Consider the following 15,414-nt stretch of genomic DNA (forward strand, 5'->3'; position numbering starts at 1 on the left):
AAAAAAATTGTAACTTGCAAGCTGTTTCCAAGAATTTTTGTGAATTCCAGAGACTAAAAGGTGCCCAGGAATGAGATCACAAGTCAAAGTGCCCACAGGCTAGCTTGGTAGGAGCCCAAACAGGGTTTATTATTTTTGTGGTTTGCTGAAGATGAATTATTCACTTGACTTTTGTCATGGAAATTAGACTTATTACCTTTGAGATCTCGCAATAAATCTGACCTTCCCTGCACTAGAACCCATACTGGCTGTGATGAAGGCCTTTTGCTTAAAGGTTTCACTTAGGCGGCACCAGGGATGCGATCCTGAGAACAAGTGGCAGTGCTTTTTGTCTATGGCTTAAATTTCTGCTCTCTACCACCTCATGTTGATTTCACTTAGGTGGGGAGGGTGGGGGAGCAGAGAGAAAACTGATCTTAGTCTTAAGCTGGGTATTCACCAGGAACAATACGCACAGAATGGTCTAATCTTAGATATATTTTTAAGTAGGTTTCTAATTTTATTTGGCAAACTTTTTTGCATCCCAGAGAACAACTATCACCCCGCTTGGGTTTCTGTCTATCCCAGTTGGTAAAAGAGTGAAGACTTATAAACAGTGATTAGACCATTTCTTCCTGGTTTTTCCTCACTGGAATTCACTGTACCTCCCTAAGGCTCAACTAAACTAAACAAGATCCGTGAAATGTATTCATGGTTCTAAATAAAATCTAAGTCATAACAGGCAGCCCTGTCCTGATGCCCTTATCTGCCCGCAGAGAGCAGAGATGACCTGGACCAGGAGCAAAGGTGGGAGGGAGGTGGGGTAGGAATTGGTGAAGGAGATTTTTCCTGACTGGGGACGGCAGGGACAGGATTCTGGGTTGCATTATTGCCCCTCCAACTGAAAGATGCTGTCCCTCCACGTGGCATGGAGGGGGCCCCTGGGATGGGAGCACTCTGAGGAAGAGGGCCCTACCACCTCCAACCACCATAACCACCTGTGCTCAGTGTCAGGCCCAGGGCTGAGAACAGTCCACGTGGTGGGGCTTATAGAGTCCCACCACGTGTCCTCTTGCCCCAGGAACCCCCCTCCCTTGTGCCTAGCACCACACCTGAATCTGCTGGGGGATTACATACAAATGAAGGGAACACGGTTGAGTGCGCTGAGCACCATATGTATCTTTTTATTTCATCTCTCCAGTGACCATGTGCAGCAGCTACTGTTTTACCCCCACTGTTTACAGATGAAGAACTGGACGCTAAGGAAAGTTAAGATATTTCCCCACAGCGGAAAATGGCAGAGCTGGGAGGGGGACCCGGATTGTGCACAGCCTGTGCTCTCAGCCACTCTTCTGTGACTTATCTAAGCATCAAGCCTAGGGTAAATTTAACACTAGATACTCATTTTCAATTAGTTGCGGGACCGTCGCTAAGTCAAATAACCTCTTGAACCCTCACTTTCCACATCTTTAAAATTAGAGGATTGGACTAGGTCATCAAAATACTGTGTTCAACGAATAGATGCTTGTTGGGCATCTACTATGATTGAAACACAGATTAAGACGTGCCCTCGTAAAGTCTGTTACAACAACTATAGCAAATCTGTCGCTAAATACTATCTGGTCAATACTCCGGAGTTTGCATAGTTCTGGGGAATATTAGGAAGCAGCAACAAGAATAATACGGCCTCGTTGATGAGTGCTTGCTCCAGGCACTGCACCAAACAGAGTACTTTACAAGCATGACCTTACCTAGTTCTCCCAGCCTAGGAGATTGGGATCCTATTCTCACTTTACAGATGAGAAAACCATGGCTCAGACTTCTCTAATGTGCCCATCTTTGTTTAGCTCGGAAATGGCAGCACAAGAGTTCCAATTCACAGAGGTCTCACCCCAAAGCCCTAATCACTGTGCTCTTCTAAGCAAGACTCCACGTTCCAGCTAGTTGCAATCTTCTGTAGGGGCTCTTATTCCCACCTTGACTCTCAGTTATTTCAGAAGGGGATAGCTAATGATAATTTTTTAAGGAATGAGGGAGGTCTTCCCACATTCTTTATGTTCACAGACATGCCCTCTAGTATGTTTTCTGGTGGAGTATTTTTCACAGGTTGAACCTTGGAATCACCTGGAGGACTCATTAAAATGCAGATTCCTGGGTCCCAGTACAGGACCTACTGAATCAGACTCTCAGATAGGAGGTCCAGGAATCTGCACTTCCAGCAAACCCCCTGGGAGAGGGTATGACCATTTGTCATAAGCATTACATCATTATATGCATATGATTTCCCTCCAAATTAAATTCTTTGGTGGTTTAAATCCCTGTGGTTTGAATTCTCTGGTGTTAAAGATGAAGAAGCCATCAAAGGCACATCTGTATTCACCACACCTGAAAGCTAGCTGGAGAGTTCTGTATTGTCTTTAAAGAGTGGAGCGCTGGCTGGAAGCTTTCTTTTAACCATGATGTATAAGTTTCTCCCTGGGATGACATTCCGCTGGTAAGTCGGGTATAAGCTTTGAGTCAATTGTTTTTCTTCTCTGAGATCTACACACTTAGGGCTCTAAAATTCAATGGGCCCAGTGGAGAAAGGCCCACTGAGCAGGATTTCAGCCCCACAATAAGAGTCTCTAATCTATCCAGTGAGAGGACCTCCAGGTCAGGAGCCCCAGTGAAGTCATGACCCAGCTCAGCAGGCAGGCTTTGAGGGACCACCCGCCTCCTCCCTGTTCCACCTGGCCTCCCCTTCTCTGAGCCCAAGTCCTCTGCTGGAGGATTCAGGCACAGGGGTGCAAGCTTTGAAGTCAGAGAGCCTGGCCTTACAGCTTACTGGCTGGGTGACCTCACTTCTCTAAGCCTCCGTTTCCTCCCGCTTAGAACATAGAGAGACTTGTGTGGTTTGTGAGGATTAAATGAGATAATGTGCATTAACTGCCCAGCACAATGGTAACTGCTCAGCTCAAGGAAGGATTCTTGCCCATTAATGCTACAAGCTGAGCTTTCTCCCAGGGCTCACACTCCCTCTGCCAACTGTACTTTAGAATAGCTATGTAACTCTCCTGCCGCCACCTGCTGCCTGCCAATTCCCAGGCTGCAGAAACCAGTGCCACTAGGACCAGGCAGCTCCTGAGTCCCCATGTGCTTCTCCCAGATTACTCAGCTCCCTCCTTTGCTCTGTGTGGACTTTTGTGATCACAACTCGGTTAAATGAAAAACACTTAGAAGTCAAGGGCCCATGTCAGGAATCCCACCAAGGACCAGGAAAAACAACAACAAAGAAAGGTGTTACAAAGCTTGGGTACTAAGACTCATGTTTTTAAATGCAGAGAACTCAATCAGAAACTAATTGTTCTTACTTTAGAAGCAGGAGAGCTTTTAGAAGCCACAATGTTGCCCACAAGGCACTTGCTGATAGCAGCAAGAAATCCTTGGAACCTCACAGTCAAAGAAAAGAAATAAAGGAAGGGCAGCAGGGAGGGAGGGAGGGAAAGACAGACAGACAGACTGACTGATGTAAGGAATACAAAAAGCTCAGCAATCTGAGGTCATTTATTGAAGGACAGCAATCCTCAGAAAGGTGTGGCTGGGGATAGGGATGCTTTGGGGGGTCCCCAAGGTCAAACCTACTTTTATATGGTACTAAGACCTTATATGCCCTCTTCACTCTCATTGTCTTACGGGTACACAGTAGAGTTTTCCAAAGGTTATATGATGTGTGATGATGTGGTAGCTCTGAAGGTTAATGGAATGTGTGACTATATACTTTTGTGTTTTAAGTTTTTCTCAGTTTTAAGTGTTAATAAGCTCAATACTGATAGATATAACCCCAACAAAACAAAAGCTCTTTGGGGGTCTTCAATAATTGTTAAAAGTGTAAAGGAACTCTGAGGCCAGAAAGTTTCAGAGCCACTGGTTAGAGAGATAAATGGCAACTGCATCCTATAGCCTTGACACTTGTAAATGATAGCAGGGCAGCGTCATGGATTTTCAAACATGAACCATGGCTGCAGGCCACAAGAAAGCTACCATGGTTACCCTCTGGTGCCTTCCTTAATAGCATTTTCCACAGCCTCCCTGGTGAGTAATTACGAGAGAGAGAGACAGAGAGAGAGAGAGAGAATGCCACTGGAACAATATCTTACTCATTTTCTAATTCCCCCAAGTGGCCAGACTGGCACATAATTAGAGTAAATCAGGACATATTTTGGAATACAGTTAACTGACTTTTGGTGTGTCTGTTGGTGCCAGAGAGGTTTGTGTTTCCATTTGAAAAGATTTCCTCCAAAACAGATAAAACTTGGCTAAAATGATTTTAAATGATTTCCTACTTCAAAGAGAGAGCTCTGTCCCTCCAGAACCCTCGCCCAGTGGCACTGCAGGAGCTCCGACCCTGGAGGGAGCAGGGCCTCGAGGCCCCTCACATGGGCTCTGGAGTGAGGCCTAGAGGTGTACAACACAGCAGCTCCAGGAATCACACAAACTTGGGATCAGCCTGGCTCCTCCTCTTTCAAGCTGTGCAACTGTCCCGCGGCTTCCCTCAGCCTCAAAGTCATCTCCTAGAAAACAGGTGTCCCAGTAGGACCTATTCACAGGCGTGTAGGGGGGATGAGATGAAACATGGTGTGGAAAGCCCATACCTCAGGGCCCAGAGGTAGAGAGAGCCCACAAGTTGGTAGCTGTCAGTATCAGCCTTGAGCTCATTTCCATCAAATTTGAGGTGATGTTGGAAATGGCACAGAGAGATTACGACATCACATTTTTCCAACAAGTGCCACTCTCTGTACATAAAATTTCTATTTTTTAAAAAAGTCCTAGTGTGGTCATCTCTCCATTCCCTCTCTCACCTAACATACATAGAGCACCCACTCTGAGCAGGCCCCATACTAGATGCTAAGAAAGCTGAGATTCATAGTACCGTTCACACTTGCCAGAGCCTCACGGCCTCTCCCTCTTCCTGAGGGAGACAGATATTCACATCTTACAGCACAGATCAGCATGGCAGATACTATAATGACAGTAATCATAGCTGACTTGCGGTAAGATTTACTATGTTTGGGGCAAGGCAGTTTCCACACATGGCAATATTAATCCTCACAGCAACCCTATGAGGTGGTGCTGTTATTTCATTCCCTTACAGAGAGGGAAACTGAGTCATAGGTTAAGTAACTTGCCAAAGGTCCACAGCTGATGAATAATGGAGCCTGAACGTGAACCCAGGAAATCTGGCTCCAGGACTGATTCTCTTATGCACCATGTTACAGCCCCTCTTACACATCCAGACCTGTAGCTGCAAGTCAGAGTCTCACCATTTCCTCAGGGGGGCCCTGGTGGGGAGAAGCACGTGGAGTTGGGAGTCAAGAGACTGGGGCTTGAATCTTGGCTCTTCCGCTTGTCTGTGTAACTTCAAGCAAGTTACTTATCTTCTCTGAACCTCCGTTTCTTCACCTAAAAAATGGGCATTATCATCGGACCAATCTCAAAACTTGGTAGGATCCTATAAAATACTGCAAAGCGATCTAGTGCCATGGTTTAAAGTATAGAGTGTGGGAACCAGATTCAGTTGAAGCTTTGCTGGCTGTGTGGCGCTGGAGAAGTTGTTTAAACTCTCTGAGCCGTAGCTGTATCCTCCATATAATGGAGATAATAAAATGTACGCTATGAGATTTAAATAAGACAATAAGTATGAAAGGACTTAGCACAGCTCGCAATACTTATTCAACACACGTCAGCTCATATTATTAGGCACAAGTGATTGGCAAGTTGCAAAGGAGGACAATACTACTACTGTAAAGAAGTTGGTCTTCAGCTCTAAGGCAAACCAAGTCCCAAGATACTGCTTTGGGACAGGGAGACATTGATGACATCATGGTCTTGGCATGCTCCAGTCTTTTTAAAGGACTCTGTGCGCTAAGATTTTGCAGCTCTGTGTGGTCTCAGACCAGCATCATCAGTTTTAGCTGGGAGCTTGTCAGCAATGCAGAATCTCAGGCCCCACACCAGACCTCCTGAGTCAGAATCTGCATTTTGAAAAGATCCCCTGGTAATTCCTATATACACTTAAGTTTGAGAAACACTGGTGTAGCATGGAAAAAAGAAGAGCAACAAGAGTTTTTGGCCAGGGGTGGGAAGGGTTAATGTTTAGTTTGGCTCCTGTCAAGCCACCGGAAACAGAAGGTTCCAGAGATTGAAGGGTATGGACTGATGGGACAGGAAGGCTTCCTTCCTGCCTTGTGTCCTGGACAGCCAGGGCTCCTGCCTGGGACCTGCACTGACCCTCGAGCTGCAGTGAGGAAGGACCCCTAGGCCTGCAAAGCAGAGGGCAGGCTGGGACAAAGAGAGGGCTAAGTGCCTCCGCTCAGGCTACCTGGGAAGTTCAGTCCTCAGGCCAAGCCCAGAATGAGGTCTGAGGCAGAGTGGGGAGGCCGGAAAAACGTCACAGTTAACTGAGCAGAGCTCTCCCCAGGGAGGCTGGTGGCCAGCGCTGGGACAGCTGTGTGAGGGCCTCTGAGGTCTCCCTGTTGCCCTTGGCCCCGTCCTCTGGGTCCTGGAGGGTGGGGGCGGGCCCAGATCCTGGACACAGAGCCATGACCATGCTCCATGGGCCTTCCTCCTCAGTGCTGGAGCAGCTGCTCCCCGAGCTCACAGGGCTGCTCAGCCTCCTGGACCATGAGTACCTCAGCGACACCACCCTGGAGAAGAAGATGGCTGTGGCCTCCATCCTGCAGAGCCTGCAGCCCCTCCCAGGTCAGCCATCAGCACTCCACACAGAGCTCCTCCAGAGCCCTCAGTAACTCCCCATGGCCTGCTGGCAGGAGGAAGCCTAAACTGCACAGCATGGCATTCACCTCTCTTCATGGTTTAGCCAGCGTCCCCATCCACTCCAGCCCTTCTCCACCACAGCCCTGACTGTGCTCTTTGTCCTCCTCCATCCCCAGCCCTCTACAAACTCACATAACACACATGCCACGCACACTCGTGTACACACTACTACCACACTCACACACAAAAAACATGCTCTCACGTAGACCTCACATAGTAACAAACACACATCACACACAACACACCCCACACGTTCTCTCACATGCAACACACTCACATACTCATCACATACACATCACATGCTCCTACACTCAGATGCACACTCACACACTCCCTCATTTTTATAAGCTGCGTACCTGCCCCCCATCTCTACTCATGCCTCTGCCTCTATTCCCCACAGTCTCTCTGCCTCACTGTGTGCTCAGCAGCAAAGCCTCCTCATCTGCTCCAGCCTTTTCCCCAACCTCAAGTGAGCCCAGGAAATGATATGTGTACATCAAGAGCTCAGGAAACTCTAATGAGCTGTATCGTGTCCCGCAGGGTTGAAGGGGTCTGAGTGACATGGGGGGAAGTCACCACTGGGTGACACTGAGCCTCACTTCCCAGCGACAAAAGGGGTCAATGTCATCGGCCACCCTCACAGGACTGTTGGAGGATGAAAGGGGCAGCAGTTTGCCGACTGTCCCCAAAGCAGCCCCTCTACTCTGTTCTCTATACTGGGCTCTGAGCATCCTTTCACTTGGAGAAGGAGATCCTCAATAGCAATGTAAAAAGGGAAACAAAGTTTGAAAGCAGGGAAATGATTTAGGCTATGCACATGCTTCGCAACCTGAGTGCTGTGTCCTGTGTGGGATAGAAGTCCAAGTGGGCAGGGTGAGCTGGCCGTCCTCAGCATCAGCAGCGGTCCCGGGCCCCCTCCCTCCTCACTGAGGGCCTGCTCTCCTCCTTCCTCACAGCCAAAGAAGTCTCCTACCTGTATGTGAACACAGCGGACCTCCATTCCGGGCCCAGCTTTGTGGAGTCCCTCTTTGAAGAATTTGGTAAGCAGCCCTCTCCTGACCTCTGCTGGAAGCCGTCCTTTCCCCCACGTGCGTGTCCACTGCCCCAGTCTCTGGAACGGTCCCCGGATTGGGCGGGAAAATACCTGCATCTGGGCCTGGCTCTAACATTACAACATTGAGTCACTTTGGGAAAGTCCCTTTGCCTTTCTGGGCCCTGCCAGGTCTGAAAATCTAGACAAATCCATACAGTTATGGGAGATCATCCCTGAGATTTGAGGAAAGGTAGGGATGAATGTGCAGTCCAAAGAAGGCTGGCACATAGGGCGTTGTCTCGTCTGCTGCTAACATCCATCTTAGTAGCTACCTGGTCTGTGAGTTGAGTGGTCCCACAGCTCAGCAGTAAATGGAGCTGTGAGGACTAGCAGAGGCGCCAAGGGTGTGGGAGCAGCTGAGCAGTGCTGCGTGCAGGGTGTGTGTGATCCCAGATCTATCCTGAGGGAAGACAGCACTGTTCAACACAGGGAGAAAGCTATGGGTCAGATGAGAGGACTTACAGACTGACAGACTTTGGGAAAACACTATGCTTTCATTACATAACCCTTGAAAGTTTCCAAAGCACTGTACCAAACAGTATTATCCCATTCGATCCTCTCAATAACACTGGGAGCTAGACAAGGCAGGGATCATTGTGACCACTTTACAGATAAGAGGGATGAAGTCGCTTGACCAGGGTCACTAATGGAGGAGGTGGTGGAGCTTCCTGACCCCAAATCTAGCCCTCTTCTCACTCTGCCATGTTCATCCTCCACTTTCTCTGTCCCAATGGCCTGACCCTTCATAGACTGTGACCTGAGTGACCTTCGAGACATGACAGAGGACGATGGGGAGTCCTGCAAAGAAGCCACCCCTGAGCCAGCCAAGAGCCCACCTCTGAGACACGTGAGTTCTTACACTCTCAGGCCCTCTGTTCCTCTGGAGGAGGTAAGGGAAGCTCTCCCTGCTAATGCTGGGGACCCTCCTGGGGGTCTCTCTCTTCAGTGTGGTGGTCAAGGGCAGAAAAAGCACTGTGAGAACATTTCAATGACTCATGACATGCTCACTGTGCCCGTGCCAAGCAGGGATAATGCGGTAAACTGACCTGTCCCTTCAGGCCCAAAGGACGTCCCCACCCCAACCTCCGATTTCAGTACCACAGGAAGAGTAATGGGGAAAGCTCTGGGTCACAAGATGGGTGGCCTCTGCCCTCCTCCCTTCTGCTGTGTGGCATATCACTTCCTGTCTCTGAGCCTGAGTTTTCCAGCTACAAAAATGAAGGTCTAGATCATATCTAGGGTTCCTACCCTTTGGTGCCATGGAATTAGGACAAGGGACCCAAATCACATCAAACATTGTCTGTCAACTGCATAATTCACTATCATCATCACCATAAACGGTACCAATTGTTGACCACTCATTACGTCCTTTCATATTCAGAGACTGCATCCTGCCTTCTAGGAGCTCCCTGTCCCCCAGCCTCTTCCCTGTCACTCTGCCTGCTCCCCTCTGCTCTCCTGGCCTTCTGGGTTTCACACACCTCCTTTGTCCTCCTTCAGGCAGCCGACTTGCCTCCACCGCTCCCCAAAAGGCCTCCACCTGAGGAATACTATGAGGAGGCCCTTCCCCTGGGGCCTGGCAAGTCCCCCGAGTATATCAGCTCCCACAGTAAGTTCTTGTCACTGAGGGCTGGGGCGTGCGGAGGAGAAGGCTCATCTCCTGAAGCTCCTGTGTGTCCTGCTGGGGCTGCAGCTCCAAGCCTGGCACCATTCAGCCATGCCCCACCTACTGAGGAGGAGCTACCAGAGCACCTGGCTTCTCCAGTGACAGCCTGGGTGGGCCGGTAGGCATGGCCTGGGGGTTAGGGGCTTGGGTTCTAGTCCCAGTTCTATGTGACCTTGGACAACCCCTTCCCCTCTCTGGGCCTCTGTTCCCCTACCCTTAAAATAAGAAAGAGAGGCTAGATACACACATATAAATGCACTAGGACGGAAGTCCACAGATGAGTGCTACTGGCTTGAGTATAGGGACTTAACATTACATACAAGAAACTCTATTATGATTTTTGGATGACGCAGCATGTGGAGTTGAACCTATAAGATGTTTGTGTGTTGTTATTCCTATCATTCAGCAGCACAGTGGAATATTCTCCAACCACCAAAAAATACATAAGATAGGTCTGTCTGTGCTGATCAGAAATGAATCCCAAGATATATATTGGAAAAAAATCAAAGAGAATACTGCATATAACAAGATCACATTTGTTTTTAAATAGGGTACTCACATGCACATGCATTTAACAGTTCTTCTAGGATATGCAAGAAACTCTTAACAGTATTTTCCTATAGGAAATGAATAGAAATCTGGGTGAAAGGGAACGTATTATCCCCTTCATACTCTTCTGTACTGATTGTGCTTTTCACCATGTTGTGGTAAATACACATAACATAAAATTGACCACTCCAACCATTTTAAAGTGTCCAGTCAGTGGCATTTACTGCATTCACAGTGCTGTGCGGCCATCACCACTATCTAGTTCCCAAACATTTTCATCACTCCAGAAGGAAACCCCATACCCAATAAGCAGTCACTTTCTGTTCCTCTCTCAACCAATGTTTTCTGTCTCTATGGATTTGCCTAATCTGAATATTTCATTTAAATAGAATCACACAATATGTGGCCTTTTATGTCTGGATTATTTTATTTAGCATAGTGTTTTCAAGGTTCATCCATGTCATTGCATGTATCAGTACTTCCTTTTTATGGACAAATAATATTCCATAGTATGGATATACCACATTTTGTTTATCATCTGTCAGCTGATGGACATTTGGGTGTTTCCACCTTTAGGCTATTATGGTATATTATTTTTATGATTAATAAACTAGTTCAAACAAAACTACTGAAATGGTGGGGTTGGACCAGGTGATCAATGCCCCTCCTTCAGCCTTGATAGTCTTGGGTCTATGTCACTGCCAGCAGCTGTTTATGTGAAGCAGGTGACTTTATTTTATCCACTTGAGGACGGGGAAGAAGGAGGGGATGAAGTGCTGCTGGGCCCTGAATCCCAGGACCAGCCCCTCAGCTGAGCGAGGCTCCTCCCCCTCCCCAGAGAGCTCAGATGGGGCAGAGAAGCTGCCTCCTGGAGCAGCAGGGATCCTGGGGCAGGAGGGTAGGGAGTGCCTCAGGAAAGGCCAGGGACCTTATCCAGGGAGAGGGCACCAAGCCCGACAGGAAATATCCTTCCTCTCGCACAGGGTCCAGCCTACCAGGTGTCCAAGTGCTATGACCCTGGTGCTCCCTCCCTCTTCCCCCTCGCACCTCCTCCTTCCCCACCCCCACCTCTGGCCTGAGCACCCCAGGCCACCTCACAGGGATGTCACCAGCATCTGAGACCTCAGAATGCCTCCTGGGAAAAGCAAGCTCTGAGCCTCACTTGGGAGATACAATTGGGTGTCCCAGTCACTGGGAATTTGAGTGCTGCCGTCCTCAAGAAACAGATGGACAGCATGGGCTGAGAGCCCAGAGCAGCGGTCTGAGGAACAGGTGGTGTGAGAGCAAGTTGGTCTGAAAGGAGGAAGGCTTCCTGGAGGAGAGGATGTGCACCTGTCCCCCGAGCTGGCAACCTCAGTTCGGATCCAGGCTCTATCACTAGCAAAATGTGTGGCTTCAGTTTCTTCATCTGTGAAGTGGGTCTGATACACACCTCCCTGCATTGTGGGAATCAAAAGAGATGATGAATATAATGATATCTAGTATTTGCCTAGGATGTTCTGTGTGCCAGGCATTGTGCTGAGAGTTCATATGCATCATATCACTAATCCAAGGTCAGAACTGTTCATGTCGATTTATAGGTAAAGAATCTGAAACGCAGAGAAACTGTTTTCTTTCCAAGGTCACTCAGTAAATGATGGAGATAGATTTGAACTCAAATCTGATTAACCCCAAAGCACATGCCCTTAATCCACTGAGCTTCAAAGTATGCTCCAGAGACCATCTGTATGAAAATAATCTTGTTTTTAAAATGTCTGATTCCTTGGAGTTCCATATATTTTCTCTTTTTACATATGTTTAGAACTATGCTATTAAATAGTTTTTTTCCTTAGTGCAGATTCCTCAGCTCAGCCCACATGAGTGAATCCGAATCTCTGGGGATACAGTCCAGGGATCTGCATTTTAAAAAGACCCCCAGTGAATGTAAATTGGTGCAGCCACTATGGAAAAAATATGGAGGTTCCTCAAAAAACTAAAAATAGAGTTACCATATGATCTAGCAATCCCACTCTTGGGCATATATCTGGAGAAAACTCTGATTCGAAAAGATAACATGTACCCCCAATATTCATAGCAGCACTATTTACAATAGCCAAGACATGGAAGCAACCTAAACGTCCATCAACGGATGAATGGGTAATGAAGATGTGAGATAGAGAGATAGACAGATAGATAGATAGATCTGTATATATACACACAATGAAATAATAGCCATAAAAAGAATGAAATAATGCCATTTGCAGCAACGTGGATGGACCTAGAGATTATCATACTAAGTGAAGTCAGAGAAAGACAAATACCATATGATTTCACTTATATGTGGCATCTAAAATATGATACAAATGAACTTATTTACAAAACAGATACAGACTCAGACATAGAAAACAAACCTATGGTTACCAAAGGGGAAAGGTGGGGGGGGATAAATTAGGAGTTTGGGATTAACAGATACAAGCTACTATATACAAAATAGACAACCAGCATAGGGAACTATAATCAATATCTTGTAATAAACTATAATGGAAAAGAAAAATAAATAAATAAAAAGACCCCCGGTAATTGTGATACAGAATACGATTTGGGATAACCTCACTCCTATACTGCACATTCCCATGAATGGGAAAGTGAAAGTTCAGCATCAGCAGCTGTTGTGTTATTGTATGTATTCACCATTTTATGTGTTATTAGTATCTCCTCTAGTCCAGTTCCTCCTCTGTAGTCACAGAAATTTAGAAGGAGAGGAGGGGGTGGATGTATTAAGAAGTGAGCGGAGGGGCTGAAGTGGAAGAAGATGAGACAAAGGCAGAATAGAAAGGGGGTCTGGGCCCAGGTGCTGGGACACCACTCCCTGCAGTGCAGGGACCAGAACTGTGACTGAGACACACACCCACACACACCAATGCTCTGGGCTCAGAGGAGAGGGGCTGACCACTCTCTGCCTGGGAAGGTCAAAGGAAAGATCTTCGAGCTGGGTTTTAGAGGGTGAGGAATGCTCTAGCAGTTGCTAAGAGGGCACAGAGAATAGCATGAACATAAGCCTGGAAGTGTGACAGGGCCCAGCAAGGCAGTTCTTGGTGACAGGAGCACAGGGGGCAGGTGTGGCACTAGAGCAGATGAGATGCAGAGACGAGGCCCCACACCCTGGCCGGGGAGTGACGACAAGAAGCTCTACTCCCTCTTCCCTCCCTCTTCCCTGAGGAGGGCATGGTGTCCACGATCTTCCCCAGCCCTGGCGCCTGGAGTCTGCCTGCATTTCTCCAAGTACTGCTCTTTCTGCCAACCCCACAGACGACTGCAGCCCAGCCCACTCGATTGTGGACAGCTACTACGAGGATGCAGACAGCAGCTACCCCGCGACCAGGATGAATGGGGAGCTGAAGAACTCTTGTAAGTACCAGGTGGATGTTCAGTCCAATTCCGTCCTCACGAAGAGCAGGCCTTGACCTGACCTTGGCATGCCCGTGCCTACCACCCCGTCACCTCCCTGGGGTCGCCACAGAGGCCTCAAAGCCCTTGTTCTCAGAGACCCTGGGAATCAGTGGGAAGACTGCTGGCATGGGAGTCAGGAGCCCCAGACCAAGCCCTTGCCCTGACTCTTGGTGACTGATCTTAGGTGAGTGATTTATTCTCTCTGAGCCTCCAGATTCCTCTGTATAAAATGGGGACTTGCTGGGTGCCATGAAAATGACCTGAGACTGGATGCAAAGATGATGGGTAAAGACAAAAGCTGATGTTTATTGAGCCCTCACTGAGTGCCAGAAACTCGGCTAAACACTCTATATTTGTTGCTGTTCACAATAGCCCAGTGAGGTAGGTATTATTCATTATTATTGATGAGGAAACTGAAGCTCTGAGAGATGAAGTCACTGAGAACACAAAGCAAGTAGTAAATCTGTAAGACACAGTGCCCATGCGGGGGCTTAGTCATTACCAACATCACACCTCACACCTACCCCTTCACAGCCCCGGGGCCCCAGAGCAGGGATGCCTGCAGAGGGGTAAGAAGGTGCCCCCGCCCCACCCGGTGACAGCACAGGGACGGGTCCTTTCCCGTGGCTCCTGCAGACAATGACTCTGACGCCATGAGCAGCTCCTACGAGTCCTATGATGAGGAGGAGGAGGAAGGGAAAGGGCCGCAGCCCACACACCACTGGCCTTCAGAGGAGGCCTCCATGCACCTGGTGAGGGACTGCAGGATATGTGCCTTCCTGCTGCGGAAAAAGCGCTTCGGGCAGTGGGCCAAGCAGCTGACCGTCATCAAGGAGGACCAGCTCCTGGTGAGTGGCCACAGACGAGTGCCTCTCGGCCTCACGTGGACTTGCATGTGCCTGTGCGTGTGTCTGTGTATCTGTGTGCATTCAGGCATGTCTGCCTCGGTTCCTCTAGGTTTGCTTTGTGCACAGAGGCTCAAAGCCCAGTGCTTCTGAGATCAGGGCTCTCCCACCCGAGAAGAATTAAAAGACAAAACAAAACCTGAAGACCTAATAAAGACTTTATCAAGTTTTGTTTTGCCAGACATGAATTTTTTATCACTTTAAAACAATGTTTATCATTTTTCATTATGCAAGTAAATGTATTTATTTATAAAGCCAGAAGAAAATAAAAAATGATTTTTTTAAAAAAACCCACCTAACCCTGTTGACCAAGAGCTAACCACAGTTAGATTTTGATGTATAAACTTCCACCCTCATTTCCATACATCTGTCTTTTCTAAAACTGAGCCCATGTAATACTTGTTATTATATAACTTGCTTTTTTAAACTTTTTTTTTAATTCACCATCTCTCAACACTAGCATTTCATAAAAGAAATCTACCTTTACTTCCAAAGTATAAGGATGGACATAATTTCAGGAAAAAAAAATGAGATAGGTTGTTTACCTATTGGCAAGTCTTACCGAACATACATACATTTGAAACATGACCTTTTCTCACGCTGCAGCAGTGAAAAGCTCATCCCAGGCCAGAACCAGGCCAAGAATCATGACTTACTTCTTTCCACACCTTATGCCTTCTATCTTTTTCTTGACTTAGTGTACTGCCTAGGACCTCCAGTACAATGTAAATAGAAGTGGTTAGAGCAGGCATTCTTGTCTCAATCCAGATCTCGAAGGAAAGTTCAATAATTCACCATCAAAGCTGACGTTTGCCATGGGTTTTTTGTAGGTGTTCCTTATTATCACATTAAGCAAGTTCTCCTCTAAGAGTCTGCGAAGAGTTTATGTTACAAATGGGTGCAGAATTTTTTTTTTTTTTTTTTTTTTTTTTGCGGTATGTGGGCTTCTCACTGTTGTGGCTTCTCCCGTTGCGGAGCAC

The 15,414-nt window shown here is 47.5% G+C and overlaps 1 protein-coding gene and 1 long non-coding RNA gene across 3 annotated transcripts in view; one reads left to right on the plus strand and one right to left on the minus strand.

Annotated features, from left to right (window-relative positions):
* Positions 1-15,414, minus strand: part of LOC115847468 (uncharacterized) — a 115,177-nt gene that overhangs the window by 77,619 nt on the left and 22,144 nt on the right. The window lies entirely within an intron of this gene.
* The window catches only part of AFAP1L1 (actin filament associated protein 1 like 1), a 72,828-nt gene that overhangs the window by 19,090 nt on the left and 38,324 nt on the right, over positions 1-15,414 (plus strand). For both annotated transcript variants that reach the window (XM_030847322.2, XM_030847323.2), the window contains exons 2-7: positions 6,589-6,717; positions 7,749-7,832; positions 8,635-8,732; positions 9,386-9,494; positions 13,389-13,487; positions 14,166-14,377. In XM_030847322.2, the coding sequence (XP_030703182.1) occupies positions 6,589-6,717; positions 7,749-7,832; positions 8,635-8,732; positions 9,386-9,494; positions 13,389-13,487; positions 14,166-14,377 (731 nt within the window). The remainder of the gene's footprint in view (positions 1-6,588; positions 6,718-7,748; positions 7,833-8,634; positions 8,733-9,385; positions 9,495-13,388; positions 13,488-14,165; positions 14,378-15,414) is intronic.

This window comes from Globicephala melas, chromosome 3 (assembly GCF_963455315.2).
Source record: "Globicephala melas chromosome 3, mGloMel1.2, whole genome shotgun sequence".
In the NCBI taxonomy this organism is placed as follows: domain Eukaryota; kingdom Metazoa; phylum Chordata; class Mammalia; order Artiodactyla; family Delphinidae; genus Globicephala; species Globicephala melas.